General features: G+C 41.7%; 1 protein-coding gene across 6 annotated transcripts in view; it reads left to right on the top strand.

Annotated features, from left to right (window-relative positions):
• kifc3 (kinesin family member C3) overlaps positions 1–18,130 on the top strand; it is a 62,729-nt gene that overhangs the window by 12,366 nt on the left and 32,233 nt on the right. For 5 of the 6 annotated variants that reach the window (XM_078211092.1, XM_078211095.1, XM_078211098.1 and 2 more), the window contains exon 2: positions 17,645–17,802. In XM_078211092.1, coding sequence (XP_078067218.1) covers positions 17,704–17,802 — 99 coding nt within the window. In that variant the 5' untranslated portion in view covers positions 17,645–17,703. Of the gene's footprint in view, positions 1–2,284; positions 2,340–17,644; positions 17,803–18,130 lie in introns of those variants that run through there. The other variant, XM_078211094.1, reaches the window with a different exon arrangement.

The following is an 18,130-nucleotide window of genomic DNA, read 5'->3' on the forward strand; positions in this document are numbered from 1 at the left end:
CCTTACTCTGTCTCATCCCAGTAACACAATGATTCACTTGACGTGAATTATGTCACTGAGTGGATTGCTGAACATTTTAAATCTCGTAACCTTGTTGGATGCGATCAGATGTAATACTTAATGGGCACTAAACTTGTAGGTAGTGCTGCATACCGAGGGGGTGGTTAACAGGAAGATCAGCTTTGCGTCAGTACTGGAGAAGTTGATGGCCAGATTAAGAGTTGCACTGGGGTAAGACATGTCATTACCACCTGCCTCACCTCAGAGTGGCAGTCTGGGTTATTGAATAATTTGGGCAGACAGTAAGTTGTCTGTGTGATTGGATAATGGACTAAATGACAATCATTGTGGATTTGTTAAAGGCAAATCATGTTTGACTAACGAGTTCTTTGTTGAAGTAATGGAGAGGATTAATGAGGATAGTGTTGTTGAAGTTGTGAATATGAACTTTCACAAAAAGGTTTGACTGTCTTGTTAGCAAAATTAAAGTCCATTGAATTACAGTGACTTTGACAGTGTGAATATGAAATTGGTTAACAAAAAGTAGAGAGTAGTGATGAACTGTTGTGTTTCGGACTGGAGGGAAGTAAATAGTAATGTTCCCTATGGTAGGTAGTAGAACTAAAGCTCCTTTTGATCTATAATAACGGGGATGCAGCGCAAAATTTTGAATACCTGATTGTAAACAATCAGGAGGACATAGATAAAATGGACAAACACTTAAGTAGATAAAAGTTGAATGCAGACAAGTGTGAAATGGTACATTTTGGTAAGGAATTGAGGGGCAATATAAACAGTATGGTACAATCTTAAAGGATGTGCAGGGTACAGGTGCATAAATCATTGGCAGTGCCAGTTGAGAAGGCTGCTTTGAAAAAAACATATGAGCCCTTTGGCTTTATTTATAGAAGCATTTAGTTAAAAACAAGACCTTTTATAAAGCACTCTTGGACCTCGGACTGGAGTATCTTGTCCAATTCTGGACATGGGCTTTGGAGAGGACACAGAAGAGGTTCAATGGAATAGTTATGTGGAGAAACAAAGATTGTTCTCCTTAGATCAAAGAAGGTTAAAGTTGCGATTTAATAAAGGTGTTCAAAATCATGATTGGTTATGGTGGAGAAAGGAGTAGTGTTTCTAGTCAGAGAAAGATTGGTTACCGGAAGATTTGAAAAATGGTAGACAAAGAAGCCGGAGGCAACATTCAAACTATTTATGTTGTGCAACAATTTGTTGTGATCTGGAATGCAAAAATTCCACAGCCAGATGCATGATCACCAAATGGCCCCATTTTGTATCATTCTAGGAGAGGGTCCGGAGCCATCTGGTTACTTGGGCAATTGAATCACATGGAGAGACTGGAAGGGGCATCGGATTACCTGGCATAACTCCAGCTGCAGGTGGAGTTGGTTTATTATCTGATCTGTTTGAGTTTGGGAAAACCAAATCTCCTTCATTTGTGTTGGTGAGAATGATTCTGGCCCTTGCGCTGTGCCAGGCAGTTTTCCAGAGCCACAGAATGTGGGATTAAAGTGTGGTGGCAGGCATCAGGCTCCTCTTGGCTTTCTGTGATTTAGGAAGGGTACATGTGTGTGACTAATCTTAATCCTATAATATGTCCCCTTATCTATCTTTCTCCTTTCTTCCTGTGTGTTTTTCCTTAAACTCTCAGGTCATAAACATGAATATTCCCTTTGCAGAAGCTCAAACCTACCTGAGCATGTACTACTCCCACCTGCCAGGGGAGGGGTCTGATTCAGGTGGAGTGTGGAGTTAGGGAAGGCAACAGTAAGCCTGGATTGAATTGATGACATTTAGGGATCAGTGAATACCCATGCAAGGTTTTTCCTTGTGAGGAAGTGAAGAGGTGAGTAGAGCCAGTGATGGGGTAAAACTGTGGAAGGAGAGTGCCCGTATTTACCCACAGTTCAGTTGATGTCTAATGTCAAACCTCATTATGCTGGACTGAAGAACCCTGGTCTTAGAATAGGGCAAGGAGCTTGTGGGTTTGACTGGGCTCGGGGGAGATAGTTCCAGTTGTGATCTATCTACAGAAAAACTTAACACAGTTGGAGGTAACTCATGTAGTTATCCCACAGATTGGCTCAGCTGGTTGCTCAGCACGAGGACTTTGGCAATTATTGTACTTCATCAATGTACAAGGACCAGAGCTTCAGTTGAACTGAGAGTCCGGGCCCCAGAGAGTTATGAAGACCTGTGAATGAAAGAAGTTGATAAACACAAGGGTCTCCTCTCTACTCCTTCTGAACCAAAGTGGGTAAACTGGATAGAAAGGACTCCCGTTGCCAAGGTGATCAACTCCACTCCACATTGTGAAGGTGAACAGAGTGACACAAAGAACCCATGAATTCTGCTGCCTCAAAAATTGGAGCACAATGGTTGGAGGGCTGGGTGGTTGTTACTCATAGACCTGTTGTCCATCAGGAACAGGAGATGGAGTGGGTGCACACTGGCTAGTGTTGGCAGTGACTGGCAGCCGCAAAGATCTGTGTTTAGTCGAGGGTTTTAGCAAAAATGAACTTTTGCACTCCCTGTCCCCCAACCTGTTTGCCTTTGCCTGAAGTATTTTACATAGAAACATAAAAACTAGAAGCAGGAGTAGGCCAATCGGCCCTTCGAGCCTGCTCCGCCATTCATTTTGATCATGGTTGATCATCAAATTCAATATCCTGAACCTCCCCTGCCATATCTCTTGATCCGTTTAGGAACATAGGGAGCATTGGAATTAGGAGCAGAAGGAGGCAAATTCAGCCCTTCAAGCCTGCTCCACCATTCGATCAGATCATGGCTGATCTCTCCCTGGTCTCAAATCCACCTCCCCACCTGTGCCCCACATCCCTCTTTCCCTTTCTTTAATAGAAATATGTCTATCTCCCTCTTGAAACCATTGAACAATTCATGTTTCACCATGCTATAAGGCAGCGAGTTCCACAAATTCACCACCCTCTGCGAGAAATAGTTCCTCCTCATCTCAGTTTTAAATCCACTGCCTCGCAAACTATAACTGTGACCTCTTGTTCTAGATTGCCCAGATCCCCCCTCGTCCTTCTAAACTCCAATGAGTACAAGCCCAAACTGTTTAATATCTCCTCGTACGTCAACCCTTTCATCCCCGGAATCAATCTGGTGAACCTCCTGTGAACTGTCTCCAATGCCACCATACCGTTCCTCAAATAAGGGGACCAAAACTGGACACCTATTCCAGATGTGGTCTCACCAACACCCTATATTATTGCAAAAACACTTCTCTACTTTTATACTCCAGTCCTTTTGCAATAAATGCCAACATCTCATTTGCCTTTTTTATTACATACATCTGCGATTCATGACCATAGATGCCCAGATCCCTCTGCCTGGATGCATTTTGAATCTACTTTCCATTTAGGTAATGGGTAATATTAGCCCCAAGAGCTATATCTAATTTCTTCTTGAAATCAGACAACATTTTGGCTTCAACTACTTTCTGTGGTAGTGAATTCCACACATTCACCACCCTCTCGGTGAAGAAATTTCTCCTTGCCTCAGTTGTAAAAGATTTACCCCTTATCCTCAAACTATGACCCCTAGTTCTGGACTCCCCCACCATTGGGAACGTTCTTTCTGAATCTATCCTGTCTAACTCTGTTAGAATTTTATAAGTTTCCATGAGATCCCCCCTCATTCTTCTAAACTCCAATGAATATAATCCTAACTGACTTAGTCTCTCCTCATGTGACAGACCTGCCATCCCAAAAATCAGCTTGGTAAACCTTTGCTGTACTCCCTCAGATAAGGACACCAAAACTATTTGCACTACTTCGGGTGTGGCTTTACCAATACCCTATACAATTGCAAATTCTTTGCTATGAAGGCATTTGCCGCCTTTACTGCCTGCGGTACCTGCGCACTTACTTTCAGCGACTGACGCACGAGGACACCAAGGTCTCACTGAGTAGCCACATCTCTCAATTTACACCTATTCAAATAATAATCTGTCTTCCTATTACTGCTACTGAAGTGGCTAACCTCACATTTATCCACATTATAATGCATCTGCCATGCATATATCCAAATACGCAGCCTGTCCAAATCACGCTGAAGTATTTCTGCATCCTCCTCACAGCTCACCCTCCCACCCAACTTTGTAACGTCCGCAAACTTGGAGATAACACATTTAGTTCCCTCTTCCATATCATTAATACATAATGTGAACAGTTGAGCTCCTACGGGACCCCTTAGTTACTGACTGCCAATCAGAAAAAGACCCATTTATGCCAACTTTTTGTTTCCTATCTGCTAACCAGTTTTCTATCCATCTCAAGATATTACCTGCAATTCCATGTGCTTTAATTTTACATAGTAGTCCGCTATGTGAGACATTGTTGAAAGTTTTGCTTGTGTTCATTTTCTGGTGGGTATGTACAAGGCTCTTGCGTGCAGCTTAGTATCATGGTAACCAGGCCACTGATTGGTAAAGTGTGAAAAAGTTTGAGGAATTCGTTGATTGATTGCCTCTAAGCTGAGGTTCCAGAGGTAGATTGTGAGAAACGGGTTCCATCTTCGCTGGTGTCTGCTCTGTGCCACAAGATACCTGTCATGCAAGGGGCTCTGTGATGTTCCATCGGTGCATTCCATCATACAGTGGCTGGTTCAAATGTCGTATTGACCTCTTCGGCTATTGAAATCAGCCCCATTTCACCACCATACCAGTGTGCTGGAATCTGATGAAGGCCAGGTATTCTGGCACTAATTCTTACCTTCAGTTTGGAAACTACATACACAGTATGTTTTCTATAAAGCCACCTTGTGTTAACCTTTGGCTGTTAGTGTGTCAATCTCCTGCAATGGTTCTATGTAACATGCTGGCTCCCCCTGTCTCTGATTCAACAGTTTTCTCGTGAACCAATTTAGACTTGAGCACAGAGATGACTTTGCACTCAGTCTAAAGTTGGCAATTAATGCTTGATGAGTACCATTGGTCTACAGAAGGTTCCGGATGCTTTGATGGCACTGGGTGCCATTACAAGGCCCAGGCTCCATGTGCCCTCGCAATAAACCAGACCCATTTTAAGCCTAAATGTGTTTGTTCTGTCTTCCTGCTGGAAACGGGATAAAAAGCAAAGTTCGTTTGTCCTTTGTCTGCCTCCCAACAGTCAAATTACACCCCCTTCCCCCTTCAACAACGCAGTGTCATAACCATTGCCCCCTCGCCCCTTCACTCCTTGGGTACCATTGGGGGAGGATGATTCCAATACTATTTCTGGACCATTTGGATAGGAATCTGCAATCAAAGCAACAAACTCTGACCTGTGTGGTTTTGGTGGACTTCTTAGATTCTCTGGTAGAAATGCCTGTGATTTTATTGTCTGGCTGTGTCTGTTCTATCTGTAACCCCATTGAAAAACATCTGAAATGTTTGCTTGTTCTTTTTAGTCAATTTGTTGCTGTTTATGTCCAGATCTGATCCTTTGAATAGACTGGTTGAAGAAGCTACTTTCAAATCATCTCCGTGTCATTTTTTTCTGAAACTGGGAATCTGGACAAAGAAAGCGAGAGCAAAACGGTGGAACAAGCAGGGAGATGAACAAAAATTAAGTAGATAGGGAAAGTGAAAATAGGCATGAAGGTGAGACTAAAGAGGGAGTTGAGCTAAAGTGGGCCGGAGAAGAAGTGAAGGTGGGGGAAAGGGGTAGGTAAAACAATGCAAGAGCAATGGTGCAAATGTAAAAAAGCACATGTACAAACAAGTGAATGGAGGAGGGAGAGGGACAAATAAGTGAAGGGCGAGGTAGAAAAACAGAAGTGAATGGAACCAGTGAGAGAAAAGCAGAAACAAAAGTGAAAGGCATCAGGATAGGTAAACAAAAGTAATGGAGGGGATAGAGACAATTATATACATCTGAACATACGAAATAGGGGTAGGCCATTTGGCCCCTTTATCCTGCTCTGCCATTCGATAAAAATATTCAATGATCCAGCCTCCACTGCCCTCTGGGAGAGAATTCTGCAGGCTGACACCCTGAGACGCACAATTTCTCCTCGTCTCTGTCTTAAATGGGTGAACACAGTAAGAAGTGTCACAACACCAGGTTAAAGTCCAACAGGTTTATTTGGTAGCAAAAGCCACTAGCTTTCGGAGCGCTGCCCCTTCAGGTGAGTGGGAGTTCTGTTCACAAACAGGGCATATAAAGACACAAACTCAATTTACAAAATAATGATTGGTAATTAAATGGGTGACCCCTTATTTTTAAACAGTGACCCAAGGGAAACATTCTCTCAGCATCCACCCTGTCAACTCCCCTCAGGATCTTGTGTTTCAATAAGATCACCAACCATTCTTCCAAACTGCAATTGATACAGGTCCAACCTTAAGAAAAATGGCAAATCTAGCAACCGTGCATTTGGTCCTTTCATCCAAGTAATCAATATAGATTGTAAATATTTGGGCACCTGTACCATTCCATTAGTTACATCTTGCCGACCTGAAAGTGATCCATTTATCCCTACTGTTTTTTGTTAGCTAACCAATCCGTTACCCCCAACACTGAGCTCTTATCTTGTGTAGTAGCCTTTGATGTGGAAACTTATTAAATAATCTTTTGGTAATCCAATTACACCACATCTAGTAAGTGCCCTTTTATCAATGTTGCCTCATACTTCCTCAAAGAACTCTTAATAGATTAGTCAAACATGATTTCCCTTTCACAAAAACATGTTGACTCTCCTGATTGCATTAAACTGTAACCTCCTTAATGACAGACTCTAGCCTTTCCCTCTGACAGGCATTGGGCTAACTGGCCTATAATTTCCTGCTTTGCCCCCCTCCTTTCTTGAAAGAGGAATTACGGTCACTATTTTCCAATCTGTTTGGGCTTTTCCAGAAACTAGGGAGTTTTGGAAAATTAAAACCAATGCATCTACAATCTTAGCAGTCACTTATTTTAAGGTCATAGGATAAGGTCTGTCAGGACCTGGAGACTTGTCTGCTGCCTTCAGTTCTAATAATTTTCTCAGTAGCCCTTCTCTGGTCATTGTAGTTGTTTTAAGTTCCTGCCCCACTTCCATCTCTTGATTTACTATTATTGTTGGAATGCTATTTGTGTTTTCTGTAGTGAAGAAAAATGTAAAATATCTGTTGGCTATGAGGAGGGGTTGAATAAGCTAGGATTGTTCTGATTATTATCACCATTATTGCTACCTTGCTTTCTTGCCTTGTCCCCTCCCTTTAATTTATTGCATCTCTCCTCGCTTGATCCCTCACTCCCCTATTTTGTTAAAGCTCCCTCTACTACCCTCATTATACAATTGGTCAGAACATTAGTTCCAGCATGGTTCAGGTGAAAACCATCGCAGCAGTACAGCTCCCACTTTCCCCAAATTAGCCAAAGGATGGAGGCTGAAACAATAGTGGAAACATGTGAAAGAAGGGATATTGAGAGAATTGATGCAGAAAAAAAAGAGGGGCATATAAGGAAAACAAAGTGGAGGACAAAGAAAAGCTATAGCTACCATGAAAGAGAGAGAGTGTAGAGAGAAATGCGAGTTCATAGTGGTGAGAAAGACATCAAAACAAAAATGAAGGAGGGAATAGGGATAAAAGAAAATTAAAAGGTGTTGGTAAAATATTGAGGATGACTGTGGGACAGACTTTCCTCTTTCTATTGATACTGGTACCAATTCCCAATACAGGAATTCTATTTAGTTTCTTTTGATGGGGCCTGCTCAGGACCTAGCCTGATGGCTTATGGGGGACAGGCTCGGTCCTGAGGCTCAAGCCCTGCCTGTTTTGTCCTCCATCTTGTGCAATTGTCTGTTAATCCCTCTCCATCCAAATATATTGTCACCTCTAAAACTGGCCCTGACCCCCCCAGCTGCAGAACTTCTTAAAGAGGTTTACTAGGCTTGTTCATTGGATCTCTTCCAATTACAATCATATATTCAGGTGTAGCAGAAAGTAATGTTTTATTACAATTTATTGTTTTTAGGGTTGACCCTCACGGGTCCTCTATCTGTTTCTTCTCATGTCTTTTTATGGCTTATGTAGAGGTGCATTAAAAATTGGAAAGCTTCCCCAATTGCACGATTTTAAACATGATGTTAAACATGTTCTACCTGATGGTTAAATGAATTGAAACTTTAAATTTCATAATGAAGGGAATATATGTTGAGAGTTCAAGGCCCTGATTCTATGTACAGGTTCTAACCATGGCAGGAAATTTGAATGGGACTTGGTATATCCGGGTTGGGTGTGGTTTTGGATCTAAACTCTGGGCTGTACAAATGGAGTATGCTTTTGGTTCATTGAGCAAGCTGGAATAGTTTGTGGTGCAGACATAGGCTGCTGTCTTCTTAGTGTCTGCGTCTGATGCACCATGTCTACTGCAGCTGAGACTGAAGTGCTTTGCAATGTCCTGCTAATGTTTTACATATTTAATATATTGTGAAATATGGGAACAAATTTGAGTGTGTCTCAGTTTGTTGTAACTGCAGTGCTGATTTGAGGCAGGATTAAGATTGCAGCAAATTGTGTGACTGTGCAACTTGTCATGTGGTCTGTAGAAAGAAACCTTGTTTTGATTAATCCTCCTTATTGCTTCATGTTATTGAATGTCTTGTCAGCTCTTTTTGGGTGTGTGTGTCTGTGTGTGTGCTTGTGGTATTGTGGTTTCATGGTTTGTCTGAAGCATTCTCTGAATGTTGTTTCTCCAGGGACCTGGGTAGTGAATTTGAAACAATATGTGATGAGGGATTCTCAAGCAAGGATGGTGGTCTCCATGATTAGTCATTGAGAAATTTACTTCATTGTTATCCAGTATCAATGGCAATCCCAGGTCTCGTCACCTTGCTCCTGCAAATCTATCACCTTCCCATTTCATTTCAATAAATCCAAGTCTTTGATATGTCTGGAGAGGGGAGGGGGGTGGGGGCAGTCAACATCAGAAAAATTACAGTTTTACTTGCTGCAGTTAGGTGAGACCACACCCTGAGTATTGTGTGCAGTTTTGGTCTCCTAGTCTGAGGAAGGACATTCTTACTATTGAGGGAGTCCTGCGAAGGTTCACCAGCCTGATTCCCGGAATGGTAGGACTGACATATGGTGAAAGACTGGATTGAATGGGCTTGTACTCATTGGAACTTAAAAGAATGAGAGAGGATCTCATAGAAACATAAAATCCTAATGGGACTGGACAAGCTGGATACGGGAAGAATGTTCCCGATGTTGGGGTAGTCCAGAACTGGGGGTCACAATCTAAAGAATAATGGGTAAGCCATTCAGGACTGAGATGAGGAAGAATTTCTTCACTCAATGTTGTGAACCTGTGGAATTCTCTACCACAGAAAGATGTTGGGGCCAGTTTGTTAGATATGTTCAAGAGGAAGCTGGACGTGGCCCTTGTGGCGAAAGGGATCAAGGGGTATGGAGAGAAAGCGGGTGTGGGATACTGAAAGTGCATGATCAGCCATGAATCATATTGAATGGTGGTGCAGGCTCAAAGGGCCGAATGGCCTACTCCTGCACCTATTTTCTATGTATGGTAATATTTCTTTATTTTCTTTACAAAATGTATTTCAATCATAGGTATATTTTAACCATTTGGCCCATTGAGCCTGCACCGATGACAATTCCACCGAGGCCCTATCCCCGTAACCCCATGTACTTACCCTGCTAATCCCTCTGACATTAAGGGACAATTTACCATGGCCAACCCACCTAACCTGCACACCTCTGGACTGTGGAAGGAAACCAGAGCACCCAGAGGAAACTCACGTGGGGAGAATGTGCAAACTGTAGACAGACAGTCACCCGAGGCCGGAATTGAACCCGGGTCCCTGGCGCTGTGAGGCAACTGTGTTAACCACAGTGCCACCATATCACCCTTTTTTTAAAAAAGCCCTAAAAAATGTAATATGCTACTTGCATAAAAAGCAGAAAAGAAAAACACAAATTTCAATTTCATGCCCCCCACCCCCCCATCCGCACACACGCACACACACACACACACACAATGGGTGCCCTCTCTCCCCTTTTTCCACCCCAATGATCTGTAATGGGAAACAAATATGTATGGAAAGGGTCTGGGTGAGACTAGACCTGGTTGTGATATAACACACTCTGCTCTTATTGTTAAATAACTTTCCGAAATGCTCACATGATACTTGGCTGAAGTAAAGGAGAGCCCCAGCACAGATCTGATGGCTACTTCCTATGATGTAATGTTCATTGGCGCTTGTATTCTAGTGGGGTTTGCTGCCCCGATTCTGTGTAGAAGAGGAAAATTTAGATACATTCGGAAGGTTTAAAAACAGAGTGTCGTCTGCCAGTGCAACTCGGGTCAAAACAAAATAGAAATGTTGAGGGAGGGTGACTATAACTGTCCCATTCCAGGATCACTGAACAAATCCTATCCATCCTGTCCACAGATGTGCGGGTTAGGTTGATTGGCCATACTAAAATTTCCCCTTAGTGTCCTGGGATGTGTAGATTAGAGGGATTAGTGGGTAAAATATGTAGGGATATGGGGGTAGGGCCTGGGTGGGGTTGTGGTCGGTGCAGACTCGATGGGCCGAATGGCCTCTTTCTGTACTGTAGGGTTTCTATGATTTCTATGATTTGTATCAGTTTTTTTGTTGGGATGTAGTTAATGCTTCCTCCATTAGTTGTCCTCAATCTGTCAACATGAAAAATCACATACACTGCATAATTACACAATGTATTTAACTTAGTAAAATTTCCCAAGATGCTTCACAGGAGCATTATCAGACAAGTTTGACAGGTAAAAAAAGTGTCTCAAACCCAGCTGACCAAAATCTGGCGTCCGAAAGCCGGGCGTTATCAAAATGCACCATGCAACAATTTTAATTCAGTAAAATAAACAACATAACTTACTGGACAAGTTGGTTAGGTGGTTCATTGGCACAGTGTGGCACCTATCAAGTTCGCTGGTTGTGAGCCAGTCTGTTCTTGCACTCCAAGCCAACCTTGACCCCACCCAACCTGACCTGAACAGCCCATGGCCTGCAATCCGGCAAGATCTGAAATCCAGCACGTCCTTTGTCCTGAGGTTGCTGGTTTTGAGACACTGTACCTGAGTTTGGACAGGTGGACCAAAACTTAATCAAAAGGTAAGCTTTACGGAGCATTTAAAGAAAGCAAGAGAGGTACAGAAGGGTGGGTTTGGGGAACTCCAGAGCAGAAAGCATAGTTGAATGGGGAGAAATGATTGGCCTAACTGGGAAGTGCATTAAGTTCATGTAGAGTTGTAGGGCTGGGAGAGCTTAGAGTTGGGAAGTTGAGACCCTGCATGGATTTGAATGTGAGGATGAGAACTATAAAGACCAAGGTAAAAGATTGATTTGATATAATTGTCGCACATATTAGTATAGAGTGTAAAGTATTATTTCTTGCGCTATATAGACAAAGCATACCGTTGATAGAGAAGGAAACAAGAGTGTGTAGAATGTAGTATTACAGTCATAGTTAGAGTGTAGAGAAAGATCAACTTAATGCAAGGTAGGTCCATTCAAAAGTCTGATGGCAGCAGGAAAGAAGCTGTTCTTGAGTCAGTTGGTACGTGTCCTCCGACTTTTGTAGCTTTTTCCTGACGGAAGAAGGTGGAAGAGAAGCTTTTGGGCCAGTATTAGTCAGTGGGGGAATGGGACTTGGTACAATTTAAGATACCTGCTTAAGATCAGAAAGGAATGATTGATTACCTGATTACTAGGTTACTGCCAGGGTCATTCTGAAACAGTTGGAAAGAATGACTCGGCAACGATCCCTTTGGGTTTTCATTCACTTCTTGGGAAATTTTGCCATCAGTGGTGTGGGGGTGTCGGGTCTGAACCTGCATTCCATCATTCTGTATTCATTTTGTGTTGGGATCAAAACGGAGTCTCAAGTTTCTGCTTGCCTCCAATCTTATCCAGGAAGTGCCTGTCTCAGTATGAATAAAAGGTTTATAAAATAATCAAAATAGTCTAATGGAATGTTAGTCTTTATAAATACAAATCATTGGTTGGACCATACGTGAGTTCTGTGTATAGCTCTAGGGACTGCACATTAGAAAGGATATATTGGTCTGGGAAGGAATGAAGCATAGATTCACTAAAATGTTGCCAGGGCTCTGAGGGTTTGATGGTGAGGTTACATAAACTAGACATGGAATCTCAGGAATGTAAAATGGTTAAGGGCAGTTTGACGTTTTAATGATTTTTGAAAGGAAATGATAGGATAAATGGAGAGGACGTTTTTTCCTGCTGGTGTGAAGAGTCCCAGACAAAGGGATGTGATGTTAAAATCAGAGGCAGACCAGTCAGGGAAGAAGCTAGGAAACACGAAGGATGGTGCTGTGAAAATAGCAGTATTGAACTAGATATGCCACTGGCAGGCCCCACCAAAAGCAGTAGAGACAAACTCAATAATTTTCATCTGCAAACAATAGATTTTTGCTGAACCAAGTAATCAAACGAATGGAGACTGGGCTGGTGTTAAGATCAGCTGTGATCGGCTGTGATTTATTGAATCACTTAACTGCTTGAGGGACTGAATGGCCTGTTATTGCTTCTATGCTGTTAAATCCAACCCCACATCAGTAATGGCCAATATTCAAAGGTTAGTAAGTTAGGTCATTGCAAGATCCAGAAGAATATTTAAACCCTCTGCTTTTCCATTTCTCTGAGTTTATATTCCCAGTTTCCTAGTGCACTTTACTGAAATGTTCAAAGTATGGGTCTGCCAGAGAAAGGTATTTCAGGAAGAGCAGATGCAGTTTCAGTGACGGATCATAAAGGGAGCTTCAAGGGCTCCTGCAGGGTTTAGTGCCTGAGAAAGAAGCACTGCTCAAGGTGCTTGAGAGCTGTGCCAGTAATAACTGTGATTGACAATGGCATCCCTGCATCTTCTGACTTGACAATCAGTGTAGTGCAGGTGAAAATGAGAAATGCTGGGCTTTAGGAAGAAAAAGACCAGCCAAAGAAAGATGTTGGAGTAATAGGGCAATAATTTAAATTATGGTCAAAATAGGTTGGAATAAAGGTCATGTGTGCAGTGAAAGTAGGGAACCTTTCCTGGGATAAATCCAAAATTGCTTCCTAAATCATTGGTTCTACACCAACAAAAAGAAACATTGATTGTTTGACATGGGGCAAATAACTGGGAGTCAGAGAACAATTGTGAAATAGCAATTAAAATTTGGTGATTTCAATATCAGAATAGGAAAAATCAAAGATGGAGGTCTTGGACTGAAAATGGGTACCACAGAATGGGATAAGAAGGTACCTGGCACAAATTACCTGATTAGAAAACTAGTCGAGGAACCAGCAGTGTGAAATGTCGAAATATGAGGGGGACAGAATACAAGATTAATATATTATGAATCAAAAGGAAGGTGCATCAAAGTATAGATAGATCAAGGTATGAATAAACAGATGAAAACTGAACTGAAATTTAACGGGGAAGAATAGGTTCAAATTGGGATTACTAACATAAAGAAACTAATAATGGTGGGAACATGGAAGATGAAAAGGGAATGTGGAAGTTTTAAATTAGCTAATATAAAAGCAAATAGTAAAGATTCTAAATCCAAATATTAACAAGTAAACAATAAAGAATAATTAGCAATGGGAGTTGGAATCGAGATGAAATAATAGCAGTAACAGAGATATTAAATATTGTACGTTGATTTTTTTTGCAAATGATGATGGAAGTGGGGACTATGTGAACTGTAAAAATGAACTTGGTGCTTTCATATTGGAAAAAATGTGAAATGTAAGATGGAAGCAAGAAATATAAAAACAGACAGTAAGAGCTTCTTTAAATATATAAAAAGAGAGGCCAAAATGAACATAGGCCCCCTAGAGATACTGGGGAAATAATAATGCGAAACCAGGAAATGGCAGAAGAATTAAGTGAATACTTTACATCAGTCTTCACAGTGGAAGACACTAATTACATTCCAAAAATACTAAGCAATCCAGTGGCAAAAGTGGGACGGGGAGGAAATAAATACAATAACTATTACTCGAGGCAAAGTACTCGGGAAACTAATAGGGTTAAAGGCAGATGCGTTTCCTGGGCCTGATGGGTTACATCCTAGGATATTGAAGGAAGTTGCTAGAAATAGTAAATACACTTGTAGTAATCTTTCAAAAATTCCTTAAATTTTGGAAAAGTCCCAGAGGATTGCAAAACTGCCAATGCCACTAGCCTTATTCAAGAGGTGGAGATGGTTCGGGGAACATTTCAGCAGTCACGGGCATTCAGCCTCCGATCTTCGGGTAAGCGTTCTCCAAGGCGGCCTTCACGACACACGACAGCGCAGAATTGCTGAGCAGAAGCTGATAGCCAAGTTTCGCACACATGAGGACGGCCTCAACCGTCATCTTGGGTTCATGTCACACTATCTCTAACCCCCACAGCTTGCCTGGGCTTGTAAAATCTCACTCATTATCCTGGCTGGAGACGATGCACACCTCTTTAACCTGTGCTTAACCCTCTCTCCACTCACATTGTTTGTACCTTTAAGACTTGATTACCTGTAAAGACTCGCATTCCAACCATTATCTTATAAATTGAGTTTGTGTCTATATATGCCGTTTGTGAACACAGTTCCTCACTCACCTGAAGAAGGAATGGCACTCCGAAAGCTTTTGCTACCAAATAAACCTGTTGGGCTTTAACCTGGTGTTGTGAGACTTCTTAGTGCTTATTCAAGAGGCCAGGGAGACAAAAACAGGTAACTATAGGCCAGATAGCTTAACACGTGTCATGGAAAAATGTTAGAGTCCATTATAAAGGATGTATTAGCAGAGCATTTAGGAATACGTAATCTAATCCAGCAGAGTCCGCATTACTTCATGAAGGGGAAATCATTCCTGACAAATTTATTAGAATTCTTTGAGATGGTAATGAGCAGGCTAGATATAGGGGAACCAGTAGAGTATGTTCAAGGCGGAGATAGATCAATTTTTAATCAGTAAGAGAATCGAGGGTTATGGGGATAAGACAGGAAAGTGGAGTCGAGGATTATCATCACGTCAAATCAGTGATGATCTCATTGAATGGCAGAGCAGACTCAATGGGCCGAGTGGCCTACTTCTGCTCCTATGCCTTATGGAAAAGTTACTAAATCCTGATAGTGGCACATTAGACAGTTGAAAGATGTCAGAGGACATCAGAGAGGCATGGAGCACAATCTTTAAAAATTCTCCTGAAATGTGGAAATTGTGTAGTGACTGGAGATTAACCCAAGTTACCTCCCTTAAACAAGAGTGTTATGGGTAAATTGGGTAACTAGAGACAAGTTCATCAAATGTCAACTGTTAGAATCCACAGTTTGAGATGAACTTGAGCATTAAGCAATGTTTGGCTTAATCAAAGGCCACTTTTGTGGATTTGTTAAAGCAAATTGTATTTGACAAATTTGAGTATTGTTTGAAGAGGTGAATAATTTGGACAGATGAAGTGAATACATTAGGCATCAGTTATGTGGATTTTCAGACACTAAGGCGTCTGTTGTGGGGAAATTGTGTCTTAAACTAAGACAATTCAAACCTCGCAAGGCAAATATCTCTGTGCAAAAGATGTAACAAATTTATTTAACATAAAACATAAAAACACAAGACAATGCAATACAATACAAACGTACAGCCGACCGGAGTCTCATGAAGAGTTAAATAGCTCTAAGGACAGAGCGACAGAATCTCTCCGAAATAATTGAATTAGAGTCAAATACAGATCAATTATACTTTTTTATAATCAATAATTCCACCCTTCATTAACTTAAAATTAATTCCCTTTAACAATTATACATCAATACAAATCTCTGTCAAGTACTTCAGTCAACCATAAGATACTTAATAGCATGGTGATATCTTATTTGTCCAACTGATTCCAGATGTAGTCTCCCTTTTTGGCACTACCTAACTCCCTGTCACTTGGTAACAGCAGACGTTACCGCAAGGTTAAAATGGACATTCCCACCGGCTCAATGCCAAGTTGAATAGACATGTGTTCCTGTGTCCAGGTTCATATCTATCCTCTGTCTGGGCAATGAATACATCTATTCATAATGTTGCAAAATAAGTCCCTTCTTAGGAATGTCACCTGATAGGACTTGCTGACTATCCTGTTCCCAGACCTTTAGCTTTAAACTACTGACTTCTACTGCCATGCCTTTTGGTAACTTTGTTTGGCTAAAGTGTACAATACATTGAAATACATTTAAAATATCAGCATATATGTTTTAAAATCACAATTACTTGTTTTGATTTATTTACTGCATTCACATATGTGTAAGCTGTTTGTGTTAGCTTGCCCAATAATCATTTAACTCTTTACTAATTCCTTGATCTCTGAAAGACTGCATTCTGCATATAAATCTTATTAGCTGGTTAGAAATCTCCTTCCACAGTGTCTCACAAAGGCTTGTTCAGAAAATAAAGAATCCAAGGCAATCTAGCAGCATGAGCAGAAAGGTAGTGAACTAACCAGATATAGAATTTGGGTGAACAGTTCTCCAAAAATGAAATACTGAGGTGGCTGGACATAGGAACTGTTCTAACAAAATACCATTGACCTGAAACATTAACTGTGTTTCTTTCTTCACAGGCTCTGCCAGATCTGCTGAGTATTTTCTGTTTTTATTTGGCTAAATGTATATTTATTTGATTGGAGAAGGCTGGAATTCCGTGAGCCAGGGCTGGGCCCATTAATGTTTACTCCATGATCTGGATTAGGGAAGGTCTTTGCAATTTGCTGAGCATGCAGAAATAGGTGATTTAACAAATCGTGCGAAGGGTTGCAAAAGATGTTAAGGTGGGTGGAAGATGCAGTTTCATGTCGATTAAATGTGAAGTAATGCCTTTTGACAGGAGATTTATGGAATGGGTGGATATGCACCAAGGCAAAGGGTGTGGACGATCAAAGAGCCTTGGGGGTTTGAATGCACAATGTTCTGCAAGTGCAGCCATTTAACATGAAACACTTTCACAGGTTTGCAGATATCTTTTGGGTGTCGATTCCGGTTTCTGCTTTGATTTTGAGATGGTATTGGCAGCAACAAGCTGTGGTTTATGTTTAAATCACCCACTTGGTACAGGGGTTGTGGTTCCATTGCAAGAGCTCTGAAGGGTATTCGCAAGGAAATCCTTATGTACCCCCACCAGCTGTAAGGGGATATTATCAACTAACCAAGGAGTTTTCAGCTCAAATTATTTTCCAGGATTAAAACCAGGAGCAGACTAGGTTAGTGATCTGGTAGTGTGGTAAACTTCTGTTTATAACCTAGTTACTTTCCACAGTCTTATCTTCTACTGCAGAGTTCCCTGATTCTCATTGCAGTTCTATTTGGAGATTGTAGTTCAGACCACTACCCTATTATTGGGGTGATTCCATCTGGAGGATCTGGGGTGGTTGCCATAGTAGTTCCAGCTTCTTTACATGGCAAGTCTTGTGGCTTCTAAAGATCCAACATCACAAGCAGTTCAACTTCCGTATTCTCTAGTTCTTAAGAAGGTTAAGACCCAAAGCATCGACACCAGTTCTTTCTTCAGGTGCTGATTTACCTGTTCGCGATTTCTGGCCTTTTCTGCTTTGTCTACGCCATTGCCTGGAATCTTGACGGTCCTTTTCTCTTCCTGCTTCCAGGTGGGAACGTTCTCCTGTTGGGTGGGAAATCACTCGGCGTCGTTGAAAAATTCATCGAGATGATCAGCTGCCTGCAGGAAGACAAAGTGAGGCGACCAGAGGAGCTGAGCACGACTGAGCCCCAACGGCAGGCATTGGGCAGCACTTTGCAAACTCAGGTATTCTGACCCTGTGTGCAGCTGGTGAGGGAAGTGCAGTAGAGCACAGAGTGGAGAATTCAGACCTGGCCAAATGTGAGGAAGTTTAATTGCCCTTCATTGCCATGCTATGTTGATAGTATGTAGGATTTCAGCCAGTGCCTCTGCACATAACTGAAAGGGATGGCTATTGGCTTTGGAGTGTCTTCAAGTTGTACTTTGCTCATGGTTGGAGTGCGTCAGTGCCTTGCAGTGCTGTCTAGAAGTCAGGTGACTCTGTTCAGGGCCTCAGTACAGAGCTGCCTGTAGTTCTCACTGAACCCATGTTATCCATCTCGTTGCCTCTTGT

The sequence above is a fragment of the Mustelus asterias genome, chromosome 4, assembly GCF_964213995.1.
Source record: "Mustelus asterias chromosome 4, sMusAst1.hap1.1, whole genome shotgun sequence".
In the NCBI taxonomy this organism is placed as follows: Eukaryota; Metazoa; Chordata; class Chondrichthyes; order Carcharhiniformes; family Triakidae; genus Mustelus; species Mustelus asterias.